This window comes from Fulmarus glacialis, unplaced genomic scaffold (genome assembly GCF_000690835.1).
Source record: "Fulmarus glacialis isolate BGI_N327 unplaced genomic scaffold, ASM69083v1 scaffold35715, whole genome shotgun sequence".
In the NCBI taxonomy this organism is placed as follows: Eukaryota; Metazoa; Chordata; class Aves; order Procellariiformes; family Procellariidae; genus Fulmarus; species Fulmarus glacialis.
Window position 1 is genome coordinate 39,314 of NW_009214254.1, and position 21,401 is coordinate 60,714.

The following is a 21,401-nucleotide window of genomic DNA, read 5'->3' on the forward strand; positions in this document are numbered from 1 at the left end:
TTAAAACTCTCTTTAAGAAAATAATAATGCACATCATGTTCTGTTAATAAAACAGTTATGGAAGGATGCTTGTCGTATATAAAAACACAATTCCATCTTTTGAAATTTGCTAACAGCAGCATTACAGTAAGCGAAATAGAGCTTAAATCAGAGAATGGGATTCATCTGCCCAAGTATAGCATCAACAACTGAACTGATTGTCTAAAGTTCTTTTTTTTAGCCAGTGATTACATTTCACCTCATTCTAAAGCAGATCTATTAAATACTTCAGATGAATAGCATTCTGCAAGCACAGGTTTCTCTCCATTGGCAGTAAAGGGAGTTAAAAAGATTAACTCAGGTGTAGATGTAACTATGTAAAATCAGCTAAAATGAATCTCAGCACACTGTTTTGTAGCCTGTTGTTCACCTGTACAAAATAACACTGAAAGAACCTAATCTCCATTACAGCATGTGGTATTGTTTCCAGTGGGGATGCCGAGTACATCGTAACTGTAGGAAATTTTAGTGAAACAGCTAGTATGAACAAAGGAGCATCTTCATCGTTGCAGCAATCTCAGTAGTCTATGCGTGCGACAGTATTTTACAGAATTAAATGAGCACGGCCAACATTTTTTACTGTGCTTTTTAACATTTCAATAAATCATCAAATTTTTTGTTTGTTTGAATTCCACTTTGAAATTGTATGATTTAATTGCTCTGCTTAAATTCAGAATTTTTAAACTTTCTGAGCATGCTCAGTTTTTCTTTACTGCTCATTGAACGTAATTGTTACTTTCTGAATTGGTGCCTTTGTTGAATCTAGGACACAAGTTCTTATTACATTTTTATCTGGAATTTTCTAGGTAAAAGCTCTCCCTGAAATTATGTTAGTTTGTGTGAGTAAGAATCTTATAATACAGCTTAAGTTCTACAGTTAAGGAGCGCAAACTTCAGTCACTGGTTCTTTTTTATATGCTGGCATAACAATATGTTTTGACACACATTTAAACATTTTTCCTTCATAGAGATAACTAAGAATGATTGTTACTATATATAGTTTATATGAACATGTGAAGTAACCACATTAACAAATACCCTATTCCTGGTTTTTTAGCAATTTTAACTTTGAGGATAAAATTACACGGAAATATAACAACGAACACCAACATTTGGATTGGTGTAAGGTTACTTTTTCAAGAGATGTCACTATATGCCTAGTTTTTATTTTCAGAGTTCCAGGATTTAAGAACAGTTGCTATCCTCGGTCGGTTTTCTTCCTTTCTCTTGAAGTTAAAATACTGTTACTTGTATTAATATTGCTTGTTCACTTTCATACTTATATAATCAGGAAAATATACTTATGCAATCAGGAAAATTTTCCCACTAACAAAATATAGCCAGTCCAGTTCTGTTTGTATCAACCTTTCTATTAATAGACAGATAAATTACCATCTTTCCATATGTACCTGCTTGTATTATGTTGGTTACTCCCACAAACTATTTAAGAATCATTAATTTCTTGTTAGACTATATAAGGGAATAGTTCTGTGTTTAATTGTTTAATGTGGATATTGCTGTTCCAAGTATGTGTGCGTATTATAGCCGCCTTGTAAGTTTTCCTACAAGACGTTATTGTTAAAAATCTTCAGAGTGTCAAAAGTATTCGTGTAATGCATCTGTTTTCAATTTATCTAGTTACTATAACTTGGATGACGTGAGCCATGACACTATGAATAAGTACCTCTCAAGCCTTGTTGAAAAATCCCTCTTTGATTTGGAATGCTCCTACTGTATTGAAATTGGGGAGGTAAGACTAATCTGTGCCTTACAAGATTCAGTAAGATACATGCTCCTAAAAGTTGGGAACAGCAAGATACATGCTCCTGATTTGAGATGTTAGAGTTTGTCTGTGGAGCTATTTGGAAGACTTATGTTGAAAACTGAGCTTAATTGGGGTTGCAGCTAAATTATGATGCTAAATAATTTTTGCTGTTCTCTCTTATAAAGTAGTCTTAAAATATTTTACAGTTTTGTAGGAGCCATTTATATTGAACCATGTAGGAACCATGTGTATTTGATTCCTCTTCTAATAGGATAATCGCAGCATTGAACCTCTGACATACGGCCGCATTGCTTCCTATTACTATTTGAAGCATCCAACTATTGGGATGTTCAAAGATCAGTTGAAACCTGAAAGCAACATTGAAGAATTGCTCTTAATTCTGACTGTAAGTGCTGATATTTTCTTAACTTAAACATATGTAACTGGTGACTCTTTAAGACACTTACAAGTGTATGAAAAAACACCCCAAAATTAAGAAAAGCCTTTCTTCCCTGATCTGTAATTTCATTTTTTATTGTTTTGAGTAATATACCTGAATAATTTTTGATGTTTTAAGTGTGTTGTCTAATCAGTACATCAAAATTACTGTATACACCTGTTTCTCTTCTTATGTCCCTTTATAATGTTCAGGATCTATACAAATCTTATATTTGTTTTTTTCTAAGTTAGGTATAATACTAAAATGCCAGAATAGTATCTGCATATCAATATCCTAAATCTGTACCAGGGCCACCAGTTTGCACTGGGTCAATCTGGAAGATACAGCAGCTTTAAGAAGTGGGGGACACATATGGGGAAGACCTGTTTCCTAAAATGCCTTCTTTTTCTTCGCTCAGCCACCTCACGATCCCTGAGGTCATAACCTGCAATAATGCCAGCTCATACAGTTAGTCTAGTGACTGTTTAATAGAGAAGTACAGTGCAAGGCAAAAGATTTAGGGTACAAATGTGGAGACACGGTGCACAATGCAGCATGATAGTATTACATTCTCATCATAAAAGAATCAGGTTTTGCCGCATTTTCCTTTTTAAGTACTTAAGCAGTTATATCTACAAAATCTTCTTTTCAGAGTGGTGTAACTCCACTTGTACTCACATATTTGAAAACAAGAAGTGCCTGAATATTATCCAGGAAAACTTACTTCTACCCACTTATGATTACAGTCTCTGTTATATTATAATTATACAAGTGGCCCAAGTTCTTTAATATTCTGATTTCCAACTGTTAACTTCAAAATCTAGAGTCCCATCTTGTAGTATTTATATATGTTACTTTTATATTCATTATTGGTTTGACATGCTGCCAAAATTTCTCTGAGGAGAAATACAAGAAAAATTAAAATAGTGCTATTCAACAGTTTGCATCTCAACAAAACCTGATCAGCATTTTATGACACTACGAAAGCCACTTTTCTAGTACAGAGACTTTCTTTCTGATAAATTTAAATCACCTGCTGCAAACATTCGGAGTGTTACAGCTCAGAAATAAAGGCCACAGTAATCTTTTATAATGGAAAGTGTTAGACAGCCAAAATAGGGGAATTGCTATCACTGACCCTGCAATATCTGTTGTTCTGTTGTCAGAAAGCATTGCAAATTATATGAAATGAAATTCAGTGTATTCAGCTGAATTCAAAATGGTAATCAACCACAATTCCTATATATGCTGTATGTAAAATAACTGAAATTTTAAGAAGAAATACCCACTAGTGAACAGAAATTAAATAATATAACATTGAGTATTCAAGGTGAGAGCTTTACTCCAGCTACTCTCTCTTTAAAATCTCTCCTCTCTAGAGAAAATTTTCTCCACCTAGAAACTTCAGAATTTTTTTTCAGATAAAGGGAAAGTTTGAGAATAGCATTAGCAGAGATGGGGGACATTTCATGACACTGCCTAAGTTAGTGAGCAGTATATGGAAGATGAATGATGGAAGCAGAACCTAGTGCTGCCTATCTTATGTCAGGGCTCCTCATCTATTTGAATAGTTTGCATCCATGAAGCACAAAGGTAAATGGCAAATATTTCTGTTCTAGACGAAACCTAGGACCCTACTGTTAGGCAGAGGTTGTAAAATTTAAAATTAATTAATCTTGCTTTAATTATTTCTAATTTTTTTTTCTGGAAATATAGTCTTGGAAGTTGTCCATTTACGGTCTTAAGAGGAATGAGACTAAAAATAAAATCGTTTAGGGGTCAAAATGTGCCACATGTCAATTTGAAAGATGAAAAGGATATATGAATGCTGGATGCCACTATAGCTGACAATTTTTCCTTACTTTTTATGCAGAAGTTGATTTTCATAATTATTAATGGAATTACTATTCTCTCTTATTGAAGGTGTAAATTGAAAGGTTTTTTTCAATCTGATGTAGTGTTGAAAAGAATTGCCATTTCAACAGAGTTATTGCCAAGGTTTCTTTTTTTCCCCTAAACACTGTGAATTAATGAGTTTTATAATTACAGCAGTTGCTTCACACCTCTATTGTTAACCAATGACACTACATCTGCCTTGCTCCACTGGTGCCCTCTTCCTTCTTATTGAAGCATTTAGCAGTTTTGGCAATAGGGAATTACATGGCATGGGGTAAGTAGTCTAATTAGGTATAAGTGAAAATCCTGAGGGAAAAGGATATTTAAAAAGTAATTTGAAGAATCTCTTAATGATGCTGGAACTGAAAGCTGTAGCTATAGTACAAAAAGGCCTATTATCGTTGCAAAACATAATTATAATTGTGATCATTCTGCTGATCACTCAGTTTTAAAGTTTTGAACTTTGGACTGTGTTATTTAAGAATAACTACCCAAGACATTTCTCAAATGCAGTTGCAGGATTTTGCAGATGTGACATGCGGGTCTTTTTTTTTGTTGGCGTTGTTCATAATCTTGCAACCTCTAGACATTTACAAGGTGTCTGATGTATATAAGGAAGGCAGAAGTGTACAATTGTAACAAAGAAAATACTGATGATGTGGGTTTGAAATGGGATATACACAAGTTTTTACCAAATTGTCAATGTGTAACTTGAAAAGGAGCAAAAATTTGTTTAAAACAAAACCAGGAAAAAAGCAAGATTGCATTCAAGAATTCAGAAATTTATGATCGTATTAGGGGTTTTAAATCTGAATTTGATTAAGGGATTTTGAGTTTCAGATTGATATTTTGCCATGCTGATGGGAGTGTTCAGAATTCAGGATCACTCACTAATGAATTATCAATGAATCTTTGCAACTCGTGAAAAAGTAGTCTTGAGTCATCCTGTTTCTAGTGCTGATGAGTCCTCTCAAAAAAGTCCCGTGATAGCAAGATTTGTTTCCACTTAGTAGTCAAGACCATTCCTAGTCTTCTCCAGTATCTGTCCTTTTCTCTGTTTTTATTTTATCTTTTCATTTGATCATCTGCCAGCATTTTGCAAGATAGAATGAATTTTTTTCAGTATGGTTTAGGGGTTGAAGTATCCATAACATGAGCAGGAATATGGCACATGGGAACAGCCCTGCAGTCATGTTGGAAGTATACAGTAATAAGTGATACAAATAGGTGGGGTACAATCCTCTGATGCTTTCCCTTCTCCTCTCAGTAAATCTGTACTTGAGATGTTTAATCTGTCTTGGTTTTGCAGTTAGCAGGCGAAGTTCGGATTCAGTTACTTTTGTTAACTGACTTGTGCTAATGGACCTGTAATTTTTCTGAGAGAAAATGTTTGATGCTTTTCCACAGAGCTTTCTTTAAAACTTTCCTAACCGTGCTTCAGACAGTAGTAATCCAAATGAGCTTAATCACTGTTGAGTTATGGTGCTTCTTGCATTAAGTATTATTGATGAGGAAGTGTTCATGAATTATTACTGACAAGCTGGGTTTCCCTGAGGTACCTAAAGACTGTTTCCTTTTATTCTGAAAGTTAGGTGCGGAGATTAAAACAGAGATCTAGGTAAAAAACAGTGAGAGAGACATTGCAGTAATTTTTGTTATTTTCTGTACTAAAGCAGCAGTCACCACAAATCTTTTTAAAATCAAATGTAGGTCTGTTGTACCTTGAGGAAAGGAGGTCTGTCTTGATGACTGATCAGGACTGTGATGGCTAGATCCACTAGCTTCATGATTTTTGGTGATTTCTTACTACACTTATCTGGTTATCTGGTTAATACTCTTATTTACAGAGCAAATACTTTGTCATATCTGTTCGTACCAGACAGTGAAGGGGAGAACATTACCATCTTTCATCCCTTGTTTATCTGCATGTTGTCCCTTATTTCTGTTTTTGAATTCTACCTACAAGAGAGAACTGATTGATTTTCTTGTGCCTACTGCTGTCTTTTATGTAAACTGGTTATAAGAGATGGGTTTCTTTCTAACTGGGGAGCTTAGGGACAGAACAACATGGTGTTTGTGTTATAGTGGGGCATACGTATCCATCTTTCTGTGATATAAACATGGGCTTATAAGTTTGGTATCCACATACCTCTTCCCTATATTTCTATCTGATAATTGACATGGTTTTGTTACACTGGCTTGTATTAGACTAAGTGTTTTGGAACTCAGCAGAAAATCTGGCATTGCTGGAGTAGCAGATTTGGAAGGTGGGAGGAGGTGGTTCATGAAACAGGTGCTTTCCATCCTGGATACATAGATAACAAAAGAGTAAAGTTATTAATGTCTTACCTGTCTTTCATTACGTGTTAGGTATTTGTACTATGAGATTCTAGGTAACTCAATTAACCTATAGCTTTATTTTCAGGTCATCATCATTGGGACATCCTATTCTAACCAGGGAAATATGCGAGTCTTTATGAATATTTACACTCTCGGTCTGAAATAATTTTATTTCCACAACAGGATTCTATATAAAAGCTTCTGGTTCAGTCTCCCACGAAGGGGCCACAAAGGTTTTTGACTCAGTGATAAACGATCTTTTCAACTGGTCTCCAGTTAGATGACAGGGAAGGAGGGATTAATAAGTAACAAAAATATTATCCAAGAACAAGCTAATGTGAGCTGTTTTGTGTAATATTTTCTCTGAAAGCCATGGCAGAAACATTGTTTTTGTTTTTTTTAAGATATTATATAGAACCGGTTTTCTGTTCTATGGCCATTTCAGAAAAAAATCAGATCACTCTTCCTAAGTGTCATTTTCTAGTTTAAATTTACATTTACATTTTATTTAGAAGGAAATAAAGGTGCTATTATGATTTTCTTCAAGGCATAAAAGTACAGCAAGATTGTATTCATATGTTATTCTTTTTAAATATGGCATTTCAGTGTCAAGAATAGAAATAGAATCATAGAATCATTAAGGTTGGAAAAGACCTCTAAGATCATCGAGTCCAACCATCAACCCAACACCACCATGCCCACTAAACCATGTCCCTAAGCACCTCATCTACACGTCTTTTAAATACTTCCAGGGATGGTGACTCCACCACTTCCCTGGGCAACCTGTTCCAAGGCCTGACCACTCTTTCAGTAAAGAAATTTTTCCTAATGTCCAGTCTAAACCTCCTCTGGCACAACTTGAGGCCATTTCCTCTCGTCCTATCGCTAGTTACTTGGCAGAAGAGACCAACACCCACCTCGTTACAACCTCCTTAATACTTTATTATGTATAAAACTTTATACCAGATGAAAAGCAATTATGTTACATGCTAACCTTTAAAGAACTTACATATTTGATTTCACATATATCGTGCATTCTCAACAATATGAACATGACTGCTGTGGCCACTCTACAAATAGGAACAGGCCCCCGCCATTATGCATATTTTAGTGACCCCTTATAATAGGAGAAAACTGTTACCTCTTACCATTAAATCTTTTCTTCACAATAAATCCATACCTAGGACTGTTCAATGCATAAATTTCATCCTAAACATAGGCATTTCCAGGATCATTTACTTAACTTTTATACAGCCTATATTGTCTGGATTTTAATATTTTAAAAGATTTGTGCTTCAGTTCCCACTTGGAATATCTAGATAGTATCACAGCGTGTATAATAAAATAGTTTAAATTTGAAAAATGTGTTTGGCTTCATGAAAATAAAACAAAATGCTACAGTGAATTTTAAAAGCATCCAAATTTCATCATCTATATCCAGTATATTCAAAATATCTTGTATTTAGCAGAAAGAGTGCTTACACACATGAATACTCACACATTAAATTTGTGTTGATTTTTCTCTAGTCCCAGTAGATGGAGCAGTTTTGAATGTTGCTGTAGTACTTGAATATAGTAATTTTTTTCTAACATCATGACACAATTATTTCTTATTTTTCTTTTTCCAAATGATTGTTTGATTTTTAGTTTGAAAGCGTCATATGCTGCCCACCTTTCCAGAAAAGCACAATCAGTTGTTAAATCAAGATGACAGTGCCCACCACTGACATCTAACTGAACATGGCATAAGTCTTTAATTTTTATGGCATCAATAAGAATGAATTACATTCAAAATCAGAAAATGTAAAACCTTCCCATCGCCAAAACACATGACTTTCTAATCTCCGATTGACAGATCTCGGGTTTTTTCCCTCCGATCTTCTAACTCAACTTCTGTCATTACTTGCCAGTTTAAAAAAACTGAATCAATACTCAGGGAAGTTAAAATAAAACCTATTTTAAAGCTGAAGTTAAAGGTTTCTGACATACATTTCCCACGAGGTAGGCTGTAAGACAAGAACTGTTATCTTGGAAATAATACAGTATCTTTTTTTTTTTTAAATTTGTTTTGATTGCAGTGCAGAGTCCAAGGGAAAAACTTATGAAACTGTATATAGCTGTGGTAGTGGAAGCCAGTAGCCTCGGGCTATATCCCCATTTCAAACAGCTGCTTTAGTAACTGTTTCTGTCAGAAAAATGAGGAAATAAATTCCTTTAACAGGAGCTATAGATGCAATTATAGCAGCAAAACATTCATGTATACCAATGAAAATTATATTGATGAGCCAGGAAGCTATTACACTTGTATCTGCTAGGGTAGATAGGAGTACTGTCCTGGTCTTGTACTTACAAATGTGAACATTGGCTGCCATCTGTGGCAAATCAATGCGTGTCCTTGGTATATATGCTAGAAGCAAGTTCAGTGATAGCAAGCTTGGTTTAGCTGACTACTTAAAGCTGCAGGCAATTCAACCACGCACCATTTATTTATTTATTTATTTAAGCACAAAATTCTTTTACTTACCACTTGGCAGTTAGAATTGTAGCCATCGTCATTATGCGAGTTTTCAAATTATGCATAGTTGTCTACATGCAGCCAATACTTCGCAAAGTATTGAAAATGAAAAGGCTTTTTTTCAGCAGTCGTGTCATATAGCTCTGTTTTCAAATATACAATATATATTTGTTGAAATAATGTTTGTGTTTGTTGAAACAAAACTGAAGTTCTAAACTGCATCTTTATTAAGGTAAAGCTGAACATACTATGCAATGCTGCTTTGATAAATGGCTGTGGGTTCTCATGCCTCAAGTACTCGAGAAGGCAGTCTTACAAGCTCGGTGTGCCTTTAGCAAGTCAGTACAAGTTCTGCCTGCTTTGTGCCTCCCAATTTGTAATTAAAGCGCGATAGACAAATTTAGGCCCTCTGCAGCCTGCAGTTCTTTTGTCTTCACTGGTTTCTAGTTATTACCTTTGCTTTTGATAGAATTATACTATTGTACTATAAATTATAGCAGTTACAATTATATTGCTGATGAATTTGTTTTCACAGAATTCAGTTCACTTAGTGACACCAACTCAGCCTTACTGACTGCTGTTTAAAGGCACACAAATGTTTGTCTCTGTCAGCAAAGAAGTTATTGCTCAGACTTGTAAAACTGTTAAGAAGGAAGATGCCATTTTGTAGCTTGTTCTCTCATTGGAACAGAAATTTCAGGATAAGGATTGGTTTGGCTGAAATAATTACATCACACAAGATTGGTATCCAGCATATATTGTTCCTTTAGCGTGGTAGTTTAAAAAAAAAGGACGTAAGAGGATTACTGATCAGTCCTTAATGAAGTATCTGACACTTGTATTTTCCTATTTACATTTAGATTCTTTCTTCGTCTCATTTTCTTTTTTTTTCCTGATGGAACCTGGCTAGCTTCAGAAGGTTGAATTTTATTTTAAATGTTGATGTTATGTATTATCACAGATGAACTTTTAAGAAATCGGTCTCTCCTATTATTTGCCTAGTATTTACAAGGTGCTTTATTTCACAGTTACTTCGGTAGCTCATGCTACCTGTAATGTTAGAAGAAATTGCAGAGGGATTTTTGCTACCAAAAGGGCAAAACTTTTCTTAGCATTTGAAAAAGTATTTATAAATTTAGTATAGCATAGTAAGCTTGCTTTTAGAGAACAAACAGTTGCAGATTTTCTTCACCTCTGCAGCTTAATGAATGTGGGCCAGGCATCCGGCAAAATACTGGAATTGTTATATGTGAAAACTGTTGAATTTTGCACTTTTCTAAGTAATTTTATCTGGGATGATGCTCGAATACAGCTTTCCTTAATTTATAGTAGATCATAGTCCTTTTTCCCATGGAAGAGTCAAATCAGACCACCAATTTGATTGGGTTGCCCATATGCCAACTTCCCACTACCTTTCCTTTCTGTCTTCCAGTGGAAAAGACTAGCAAGCCAGCAGAGATTATTCAAACTACTAGTTTTCAGAAAGAGAAAATATCTCAAGTCTATTCCTCTCACCTTAGAGGGTGAGAAAATGGCTAAAATCCCTCTCACAACAGGTCTCTTAAATACTTCTCCTAGGTGAAGGCATGCTAACTATGTTCGCTTATATTTATTTAGTGTGTGTATCCGTGTCTACTTACAAAATATTTTTAGGTACAACTGATGCATACAATATTAAGAAATTTTATCTTAAACATATTAAATCATTGAATGCACAATATTCTGTAGGTTAATGAGATGAATTCCAACTGTTTTATTATTTGCTTAAAGCAGCAAGCAAATGTAAACAACATGAGGTGTAGATAATAGATTACTTTTTCTTTTGTAGATGATTGTCTTTATTTACTATATGCAGTCATATAAGATGCTAATTTTTAATACTTCTTTAGCTATAAGAATGCGTGTTTGCTTTCTCTTGATTCACACAGAACAGATGGATGCTTGACTGCCTGCTAATCCACAGCTGGAATGGTTTCAGCGGTTTCCACGTTGCTGGGTTAGAGTGGCTTTTCTAGTGGACTGAGAGGGCAGCAAGAGAGGGATATCATTATTCATCAGTATCCCAGTGGGATCGCTGCCAGCAGAGATTAATTTTTTCTGTTATGCTTGTAAAACAAGCTCAGGTGGAGTCTCTAATCCTCAGGGCACGGGTGGCAGATCAAGGAAGATGCTACAAAGCTAGTTAATTTTCAGATTCTAGGGGAAACAGAAGCTCTGTTAGATGTATAAATACATGATTGCAAATTTAAGTAGCTCAAATCCAAATGGGATCTTCCTAGACATCTGGTACTGAAAATCTCTGTTTTCTTTGTCTTTTAAAAGAAGTTCTTAAAACTTTACACCAGAGGCAAAATAACTGCAACTCTTTTAATCATCAGTTATCTTTCCATTTTAATTTTTTTTCAATACATCTCTTACAGTGTACTTTAGATGAATGCCTTTATTTACAGGTAGAAAAGACATGGTATAAGTCTGTGTAGGAACACCGAGTTTACAGTATTCTCATAAATTTGTGTGCAGTGAACATCACCAAGAAAAAGTATCACTTGCCATCCAAAAAGAGTTAGATCTGCCCTAGTAATGCATGGTACATCCCATTCAGGTAATGGGATGTTTTGTTAAGGTCAAGTGTCGTACAAGGGCATTTTTGCCATGTTACTCACTGTATCATACCTCACGTCATTCATAACAGAAGTATTGATATAACTTCCTCAAATCAAGCACACCAAAATACTGACAGATTGTTTATTTGTTTAATAGACTTCAAATATTTTCCCTTTTACTGACTTTTTTCCTTCCTCAGTGATCACCCCTCTTCCCCACCCTTGTAATTATCAGTGTCTTCCATCTCTGCATTACCTTGTAGCTCTTGAGTTCTTCAAAACATTGGGTCAGATTTTCAAGCAATGTTAATCCACATAGTTACACTGAAATGAGTGGAGATGTGCCAGTTTTTATCAGCAGGGAACTACCCTTATTGAAATTTACTTGCAGCAGCTGTCACTTCCTCTTACAGTTGTGTTTTCTTATTATTATATTAAACTATTTTCATTTAAAAGTGCTCAGAGTGAGACCAGTAGCATTGGCTTGCTGAAAAGACATTGTGTGTGTAGGCACCTTCCAAGTTTCCCATATATTTCTGCCAGTTCATATTGTTCTTCTATTATTCTGGGCTTGAGCCTCTCTTGAACAGAGGCTGCTAGTCATTTCACCACATGATGACAGGTATTCACGCCTGTGAACTTTTTATTCTCTTTTGTCTCTGGTCACATAGTAGTCTAGATCTGGAATTTAATCCAGTACAAAAATGCAGCAGTGTGCATTTGTGGCTCCCCACTAGGGGAGCTGCCACAGGTCAGAAGATCTGAAATCCAGTTTTCAACACACAGAGCTTTTACAGCTTGCCATTAACATATACAGTATGTATGGGCCCCATTTCACATAAAGAATTAGTAGTGCTTACTCCTGTCTCCAAGCGGAGTAGCATTAACATAATGCAGAGATATGTTAACTTCTTCCCTGGGTCTGGGCTCTGCACTGGAAGATCCCAATGGAGGATCAAAGCCAAAGATGCAAAATGACTGATCGCTTTCCCGGGGAAAGCTGTGTGCCAAGATTTGCTATTACAATTTTTATTGCTATCATCATCTCAATCAGTAGTTGAGCCAGCTGATTCAGCCAAGCTCAGCTTCAAAATGTGGACAAACGTCCAAATGAAACTGAAGTAGATTTCTCATGACAATCGGACTTTTGAATGTATACTCAGAGAGATTTTCCCAGTTTTGTGTTAGCACATTACTGAGTTCATGCACTGAAAAGCTTTTCTGTATTAGTGCAATATAATTAGTTTCAATACAGCCAAAAATGGTCAGTTTTAAATCTTTCCTATAATATGACTTGAGATTACAGGGGAAGAAAGTTGTGGGTAACTCCCCCATCTAGGTATTAAGATTAAAAAAAAATGGTTTGATGATAATGCATTCAGAATGTGCAGGTTCAGAGAGTTCTCATGAAAAGTAATAGGAAAAGTTAAGCATCTTGGAGAGGCAAAAATCTCAAATATACCATTTCCAGTGATAAAATGCAATAATTCTCTCACATCCCTATAATTCACTTTATAAATGGGATTTATACCATTCCATTTATATTTATTTGCTAAGTAATTATTCTAGGTGAATAATTATTATGCCATACCAGTTTCAGGTGTTTGCTCTTATTTTTGTCCTACTTTAGTCGTCTTTTGCATTTATTTTTCCTTAAACTGTGCAAGTGTTACAGGCTTATAATCTTACTTATAATCAATAATTTAACTTAAAAACCTGAGACTGAACTAAAGCCACCTCTATGAAAGTTGTACAGCTTAATACTATGAAAGTACCTACACATTTGGGGGAAAAATGAATGTATTGTAAGAATGGTTTTTATTAGGACTGGCCAAAAAAGTAGCACTGAATTATGATTGTGATCATAAACTTTACGAAATATGGATTGTGAGAGTTAAGACTTAAAATCATTAATTCATTCCTTGTTTTAATATGTTTTAGTAAAGTATGCAATTTTAAAAGGAAATTATTCTGAAACAGAATGATTCTATAAGCATATTTTTTACCATTTGGTAAACCAGTTACAATGATTGTATTATCTATTACTGTATCTTCCTGTACACTGAAACCTAGCTTCTCTGATATGCTTAGGAAACTTTAGGAAAAAAAGGGAAATTGACTTTCAAGTTAGTATAGAAGTCCTAATAACGTTTGTCCCATGCCAAATTACTGTTATTTTATATAATCCTCCTTCTCACATGTGCTAGCATGCTTGCATTTTCTTTTAGCAACTCCATGCTGAAGCAGAGGTCTGTAATTTAACTTTGTACTTTAGAAGTTCCCAGATCTGCCAGGTCACTCTCTGCTCCTGGTAGCTAATATTGCTGACCTCTTATTGCTCTGTGTGCAGTGGCAAAGGTCCTTCAGACTCCTGACCTCTGGTCATCAGGAATGTCATCAGTAGTTTGTAGTTTGGATGTTTTAAGTAAGAGGTGAACTTGTGAAATCTAAACCCTTCAGGGTATTTTTAAGTGATCACTCAACTGTTTCATTGCCCTAGCTTGTACTTTTTATGATGTCTGTAATTCTAAAATTTGTGGTGTTTATCATATGCAGCTATTTAAAAACAAAAATCAAACACTTGTCTGTTTAAAGTGAGAAGTCTGAGAATACTATGAAATATCTGATTTCTCTCATCACTAACATGAGAACTTTATAAGAATTGTAAGAACTTTTAACTTGTATGTTCTTATAAACTATGTTTGTAGGTCCCATTACTGAAATGAGTCCATTTTAAATCCTGAAAGGTAGTTATTAATTATTTTTTAAAAAGTAATAGATTTACATAATTGCATGTTGATGGGTTTTTACGACTTTATCTCTTCAACTTCTCATGCTCAACTGGAAATTTCCAGTGCCCTGTCTGGTAAGTCTTAAATCTAGAGACAGAGCTCAGGGTAGTCCAGCCTCACTATTTTGTTCCTACCTAGTTAATTGGGTTAACTTTACAATTTGAATTCTATACTTTTTTTTTTTTTGACACATATCTTTTATCTGTAAAAATGCATTAACTACTAATTATATACTAAATAAAAAAGTTAGTATTTGTTTCAAAAAGATACTGAGCAGCCCTTATCCCTTGAATGTTGCTCTCCATCCTACGCATATCTGTTTGTTTTCCTCCTGTCGTTTTTCCAAAAGTAGAGAGTGGAGAGTACTCCGACGGAGTACTAGAGAAGTGGCAAGATCATCTTCCCATTACCCAAGCTGGAGTGCAGAGTTAGGGCAGGCAGAGCCCCCAGTGGGAGACACCGGTGCCAGAGGGGGAGCCCTGTTCTCCGCAGCCAGGGACAGCTGCTGCCCAGGGGCTGCGGCTCTGCCTCCTCTGTGCCGGTAGCGCAGGGGCTGGCACAGGGCTTTACTTTCTGCCCTTCCTCCCTGCCAGCCACCGACCCTGGAAGGAAGGGATGGGAAAGCCCCCGTGGGAGAGGAACTGCACTGCAGGGTTGGCTCTAATATGCTGGATGCCATTTGATTGCATTGCCATGTACACGTGCAGTTGACAGGGAGAGATGTTACACGGTATATGAAGGCAAGGAACCTATTTAGAAATGGTCTCTGTGATGAATTACAGTATCATGTAGTAAATGTATTTTAATCTGGCCTGCCAATTTTTGTTTTCTTCTTTTGCATCATGTTAGCCACTCTTCAAGATCTCTACAAAACTTCAGCCTGCTCTGTTGCTTAATGGAGCCTGCCAGGCTGCCCTAAAAATCTGGAACGTCACCTCTGCAAAGTTTGTCTTAAAAGTATATTTTTACATGTGTAAAACAGAGCGCGGAAGCTCTTTGTGCAAGTGTCTGCTGTCTAAAAGAGGGCTTCCAATCTAAATATCCCTGTGTTATGTAGTGGCTTCAATAAGCCGGCAGAAATGACTTTTTTTTTTCTTTTTGTCTATAATATGAATCTTGAAAACATACATCATGTTTGTTCTTAAAACTTATAACTAGTAATATATGTTTATAACTGTCTTTAACTGGGATATCGTCCTAGACTTTTTATATCTAAGAGTAAAAAAACCCCAAACATTTTAAACTTTGGAAGTTTGAACTATGTCCCGTAAAACTGAGACCAAAGCATATACATTTATAGGCTACCAATAAACTCCTTAAAATAGGAGTTTACAATGGGATCACTAACACAGATATAATTTTCAGAGCAGTAATTCTAGCAAGTACTTCTCCAATTCCATTTTTCAATCTACTTTACTTTTTGGTGTGAGCTGAAAAACAACTTTTCAGTTTGGGCTTTTTTTCTTTTTTCCTTTTTTTTTTTAAAAGCACATGTTTTCTCACATTTCTTTGTTTTCTGAATATAAATCTAAGCTTGATTGTGTTCCAGCTGCCTGCCAGGATACATCTGTGTAAATTTAATGTCTTTCCTTATAAATCAAACTCACACTTGAAAATGTGAAGATAAAATGTAGTATAAATGTGTTGGTTAATTTAAATAATTTTCATAATATATACTTCTGTCATAATTGTGTCACATAATATGGTCTTGTTCTCTTGGGAAGAGCATGGGCAAAGGAAGATTAACTTGGGAACTTTAAACAATTTTTTTATTTTCCTTGTAATACAGTTAACAAGGTCAAATGAGACTTTTGTCAGCACATGAATGGGGATATATATAAAAAACAGAAATAATTTCAAATGTTTTTAAGTACAGAAGTTCAAGTATCCTCAAAGAAAAATTTAGAATTTGTAAATCTATTATAAGACGTTATTATCCAGTTACCTAGCTACTCACAAACTGTCAGTGCTTGTTCTTTCTCTATTTTGACCATGCCACTTTTCTTTATCCTACACTAAAGGTAACACAGGTATCACCCAAATGAGGACAGTTACAGACTGCTTTAAAGATTGGAGTCCAGCTACTTCCTATACTCCGTAGCACTCACTATGTGGAAGTGGCAGGTCAAGATGTTGCACTAAAATACTCTGTAGCACTTTGTACAATGGAACAAAAGACAATTATATAATAATATTGTTGTTGAGCTTATATTTGACTATCCAGTTACTTAAAGATCAAAATATGCTGGTTTCACTTAGAAAAATAAATTGAATATTGGCATACCTTTGAACTTCTGATAGCAGAGAACTAAAATTTACTTCATAATGTGTTATTAGTGTTAATTGCAGAACAGCTGTAAAAAAACCCCATTTATTTATGGCAGCTTATTTTTTATTTTTCATTCTATGCATTTTTTTTCACATTCTATTCTTTGTATGATTTTTGCAGTCCTTCAGCATGTACTCAGACTACCAGAAGTTTATGTAATTTAAACGAAGGTTCAGGTAAAGAGGATGCGATTACTATGTTAGCTAAAAATGATCCTCATCTTTTCTCCTTTTTTATTATTCTGGTAGTTACTTTTAGTACTAGTTTACTGCAAGATTTTCTAATACTTCAGCTTAATGACTGTTAATTTTGGTATCAGATTTTCTAAGAATCCTTTTCCCTTGTTTCTTTCTACATCAGAAACTTGAAAGAGAGCAAAACACATTGCAGGTTTATTAAAGTTGAAAATATGGTGCGCTTGGGTTCGCTATACCTATATAAAGAAAAGGAATGTACAGGCAGGCAGTCAATTCTAAGGCAGTTTCAATAACAGCATCGCTAAAGAAAAGACTACTGGTTCAACTCTGGAATGTGAGAAACTATTTTTGGTTTGGTTTAGACCCTCATTGTTACAAATTAATCAACTGCTCTTTAAAGTCTAGAACTCATTAACTTTATAAGTTTTACTGTTCCCATGGCTGAACTTAACTTAAAATATTCAAGTTTACTTTAGTTGCTCACCTTGATCCCATTTCTGTCTATGCTCCACAAGTATCCTCTTCTCTCTTGTAGACAGATGGCAAGATGTAGTTACTCGAGATTTAAAATATTTCAGAAGGTTTACATGTGGTATAAATTTATAGTTCAGCTCTCACTATAAATCAGCCAAACTTACACGTTTTGTGGGTAGAAAGAAAATCTGATTTTTTTTAGCCCTATGGACACTGCAGAGCATAGTACTCGCCATGTTGGATACCTTACTTAAATTTTAGTTCAGTCTGACTCCTCAAATGCCTCATAGTACCAGAAAACTGCAAAAGATATATTTTAAAATGGGATGAGTTGTTTACTTTTAGAACAATTCTAACAATTCAAATAAAGGGTGATGATAAGCTGCATATCTGGAACATGATGTTGCAGACAGGACTCTTAAGATGATTCTGTGGCTGGTGTTATGCAAGAAACAGAATTCAATTATCAGAATAGCCTTTTGGCCTTGTAAAATGTAACTATCAAGTTTATGCAGGTCTACGTGTGACATTTCTCACTGGCAAAGCAAGTTACTGTCTCCTATATGACCCTGCATCGCATACAGGTTGAAATGTAGGTTTGAGAGGACTGTTACACCCTCAAAATGATGCAGCAGTCTCTAATGCCCAAAGGAAGACATTATTTTGAAAATCCATCACAGACCTATAGAAAAGAGAGATGTGGCATGAGTACCAAACGTGTGATTGCAGAACCCATAGCTAAAACTCCTAGTTATCTCCTGGTACACTCCCAAGTTATGCTTAACTGTGTAGGTGCTTGTAAACGTATTATTCGCACGTGGGCTGCAATAGACCTGATTTAACAGAAGAAAAAGGGAAAGTGAAAAATGCACAGCAGTGCTTTTTGGTTTAAGTATAAAGTTTGTATTAAGTTTCTTGACTTTAGAATGAAGATTAATGATTGATACGTAATTTGATCTGTTTCCTCACCCATGAAGTAAGAACGGTATTCAGATACAATGTACTAAAATAATATATATTATATATTGTGTGGAATAGTTGAAGCTATAGCCTTTGCAGAACAGATTGAGATTCACAATGAAAAGGAAAACTAAAATGAAAAAATATTGAGTGAACAGCAGGGCCCATTTGAGGTGATTACAAAGGATGTTTCTTTATTCTGCCTTTTCTTGTGCAACCTGAAAACAGTAGCAGGGGGTTACAAGCCGAGTTCATCACAGAGTTGTCAATCACTGTCATTTAACATTTTGCAATGGAAGATGTCTTTATTCAAGGACAGCTGGGCAAATCAGAGAAACAGATTTGCAGTTAGTAGTCTGTCCAGCCTACACTAAGCAAACAAGGACAGGGCAGACATACTGGCCTCTCACATAAAAATATAATGGACTCTGCTGACCTCGGTGCCCTCCATTCAGCTTCATTCTCAGTTGTATAAAAGCTTCACTACCCATTCTCAATTTCCTTTAATTACCTACATGATGCAGATAAGAAAATGAACCTCACTTACTTACAGTCAATGATCACAAACAGGAAATTAAGTAGGCAAGTTGTTTAAAATAAGAGGAGTGTTTTGCAGGTAAATAAAACATGTGCTGGGGAAGAATTAGGGAAAATGCATTTTCAGGAGCACCAAATGGTCTGGAGTGACTTGGCTGATCCTTCTTTCTGCCACTTTAAACTGCAAAGCAAAACTAAGTAAAAAATCTCCTTGGTAAATATTCTTTAAAATATCTTTGAAGGAGAAGCCAGTTAAATAAAAAGAGTGAAGCAAACATGCAGTCTTCTATAGGGCTTAAAAAGATTGTGACCTTAGGTTCAGAGAATAAATGACCACAGTTTTCACAAGAGATCTATCAGAGACATCCAGGATTAAGCAGCAGTTGTCTTTAGTCAGTCTTCACTTCTAATCTGCAGTCGAGATATGAAATAAATTAATGACATTCTGATTTTCTTTCCAAATCTTAAATTGTGTAATATCTATCTTTCTGTTTACATTTATATCACAGTTTAGGTGTAGTTTCATTGTGCCATTAAAGAAAATAGAAAATTTTGTGCTATCAGTTTCCAAGGAGGTGAAAAACAGCTATATAACTGTTTTTAGGAATTGTCAGAAAAGGTTCTATGTGTTAGGGTATTAATGAGTGGAATCAGTACTTTGCAAGTCAATTAGGTAGTTCTATTAGGTGTTCCAAAATTGCCATTTTTCTTTACCTCACTCTGCATTGGTTACTGTTGTGAATATTTCATTAATACGGATTTACAGGAGGTCTGACTGGAGATTGAAGACTGAAATGCATAATATCGCATCTACAGTTTAAGAGGAATATAAAACCCTGAACGCTTTAATTTAATGGTCTCTGCTAAGCCCGTAGTTCGGAAGACGTTGCCCTTCGGGTTACCCAAATAACTTTTTATTTTATGACGAAAGAAATACACTCTCTTAAATTACAGATGGAAAAAATATCACATATTATAAAACTCTTAATTTACTTGCAAGTTTTATACTTTAGAAAGATCATTCTCATTCCAAACAACAATATGTATGCATACATGCACAAGAGGATTTTGTGGAGGAAAAAAAATTACCAATTAAGTCACAGAACTGACTCTTCACCCTAAATTATAGTTCTTAGGATGCTTCTGTTGACAGTGGATTTCCCTAGCAGGAGAATGAACATCTCTGCTCTGGCTACTAGAACAGTCATACTTGTTCCTCTCAGCCCCGGAGATGTTGCTCCTCATAACTACATTTACATTACCTGTTGGTGTGCAGCTCCTTTTTGCAACAGTGAGAAAATTCCTAGACAGCTTTCATTTTGGCATGAATGGTATTAGTCCCACTCTGGAGCACAGAGGATAGTTTTCAGCACCTACTTACAATTTTGCTCTTTGCTTTGATCGCTGATCATCTGTTGCTTAGACACTGACTGCTCAAAATATTGAAAATATATTTTAAAAGAACCTTACCAGAGCTATTTCAAACCCACTGTGTTTTGAATACAAAGAGAAAAGTAGAAACCCTGAAAACTGAAAATGTGAGTTACTGACTTCTTTATAGCTAACGTTACAGTGGTTTTGTGAGCCAACCAGGGTGGGATATCTGTAGAACATCATCTCAAATACTGAGTCCATCCAATGAATGTATTTATTTCACTGCTTTTATTTTCTTCTTCTCTAATGTTAAAATCAGCTATGTGAAAAAAATTTTAAAACCTATAATTGTGTGAATATTTTACTAGCTATTGTTTTCTCACACACATGATTTTGATAAATAAGTACGCTTTCTAAACATTAAAATGCTGCTATTTTAACAATGAAATCTAACTGTAGTAAATTAAATGCATATACTTTTAATGTCTCAGTAAGGAATAATAATTATTGTGAAGTTAATTACAATGGTTAATTTTTTCTTTTTTTTTCTTTTAAAGAATGCTGAGGAGTACACAGATCTGCCTGTGAGACACAATGAAGATCAGATGAACAGTGAACTGGCAAAACATCTTCCAATTGAAGTCAATCCCCATTCATTTGACAGTTCACACACAAAAACACACCTCCTGCTGCAAGCCCACTTCAGTCATGCCATGCTGCCTTGTCCAGATTATGCAACTGATACAAAGACAGTGCTGGACCAAGCAATTAGAATATGTCAGGTATAGTAAGGTGTTTCAATATTTAAATCGTTGTTTTACTATTTATTGTTAGTGTGTAGTAATATTTTGAATATAGAAAAATCTGAAGATTTCTTGCAGTCTTGTGGAGAACTGGTACCACACGGTATGATACCACTTTGTTTAGGGAGGAACTAGATGCCCATAAAGATGCCCACTTTACAGAACTGGAGGTAAACAAACTTACGGTAAAGACTGTGGTTGGAGTCATCTGTTGCCATAGGGCTCGCCTCTTCTTTCATATGCAACAGCTTTCTATCTCTGTATCATGCAATGTTGTACATAAGTCATTCCTGCATGGGTGTGCTCCCTGCAGATTGTTATGCTGACCCCCAAGAACC

General features: G+C 35.3%; 1 protein-coding gene across 1 annotated transcript in view; it reads left to right on the forward strand.

Annotated features, from left to right (window-relative positions):
• LOC104077310 (activating signal cointegrator 1 complex subunit 3) overlaps nucleotides 1–21,401 on the forward strand; it is a gene marked incomplete at both ends in the record, with an annotated part of 71,171 nt that overhangs the window by 36,613 nt on the left and 13,157 nt on the right. The window contains 3 exons of the mRNA XM_009578494.1: nucleotides 1,678–1,789; nucleotides 2,076–2,210; nucleotides 20,818–21,042. Of these exons, the coding sequence (XP_009576789.1) occupies nucleotides 1,678–1,789; nucleotides 2,076–2,210; nucleotides 20,818–21,042 (472 nt within the window). The remainder of the gene's footprint in view (nucleotides 1–1,677; nucleotides 1,790–2,075; nucleotides 2,211–20,817; nucleotides 21,043–21,401) is intronic.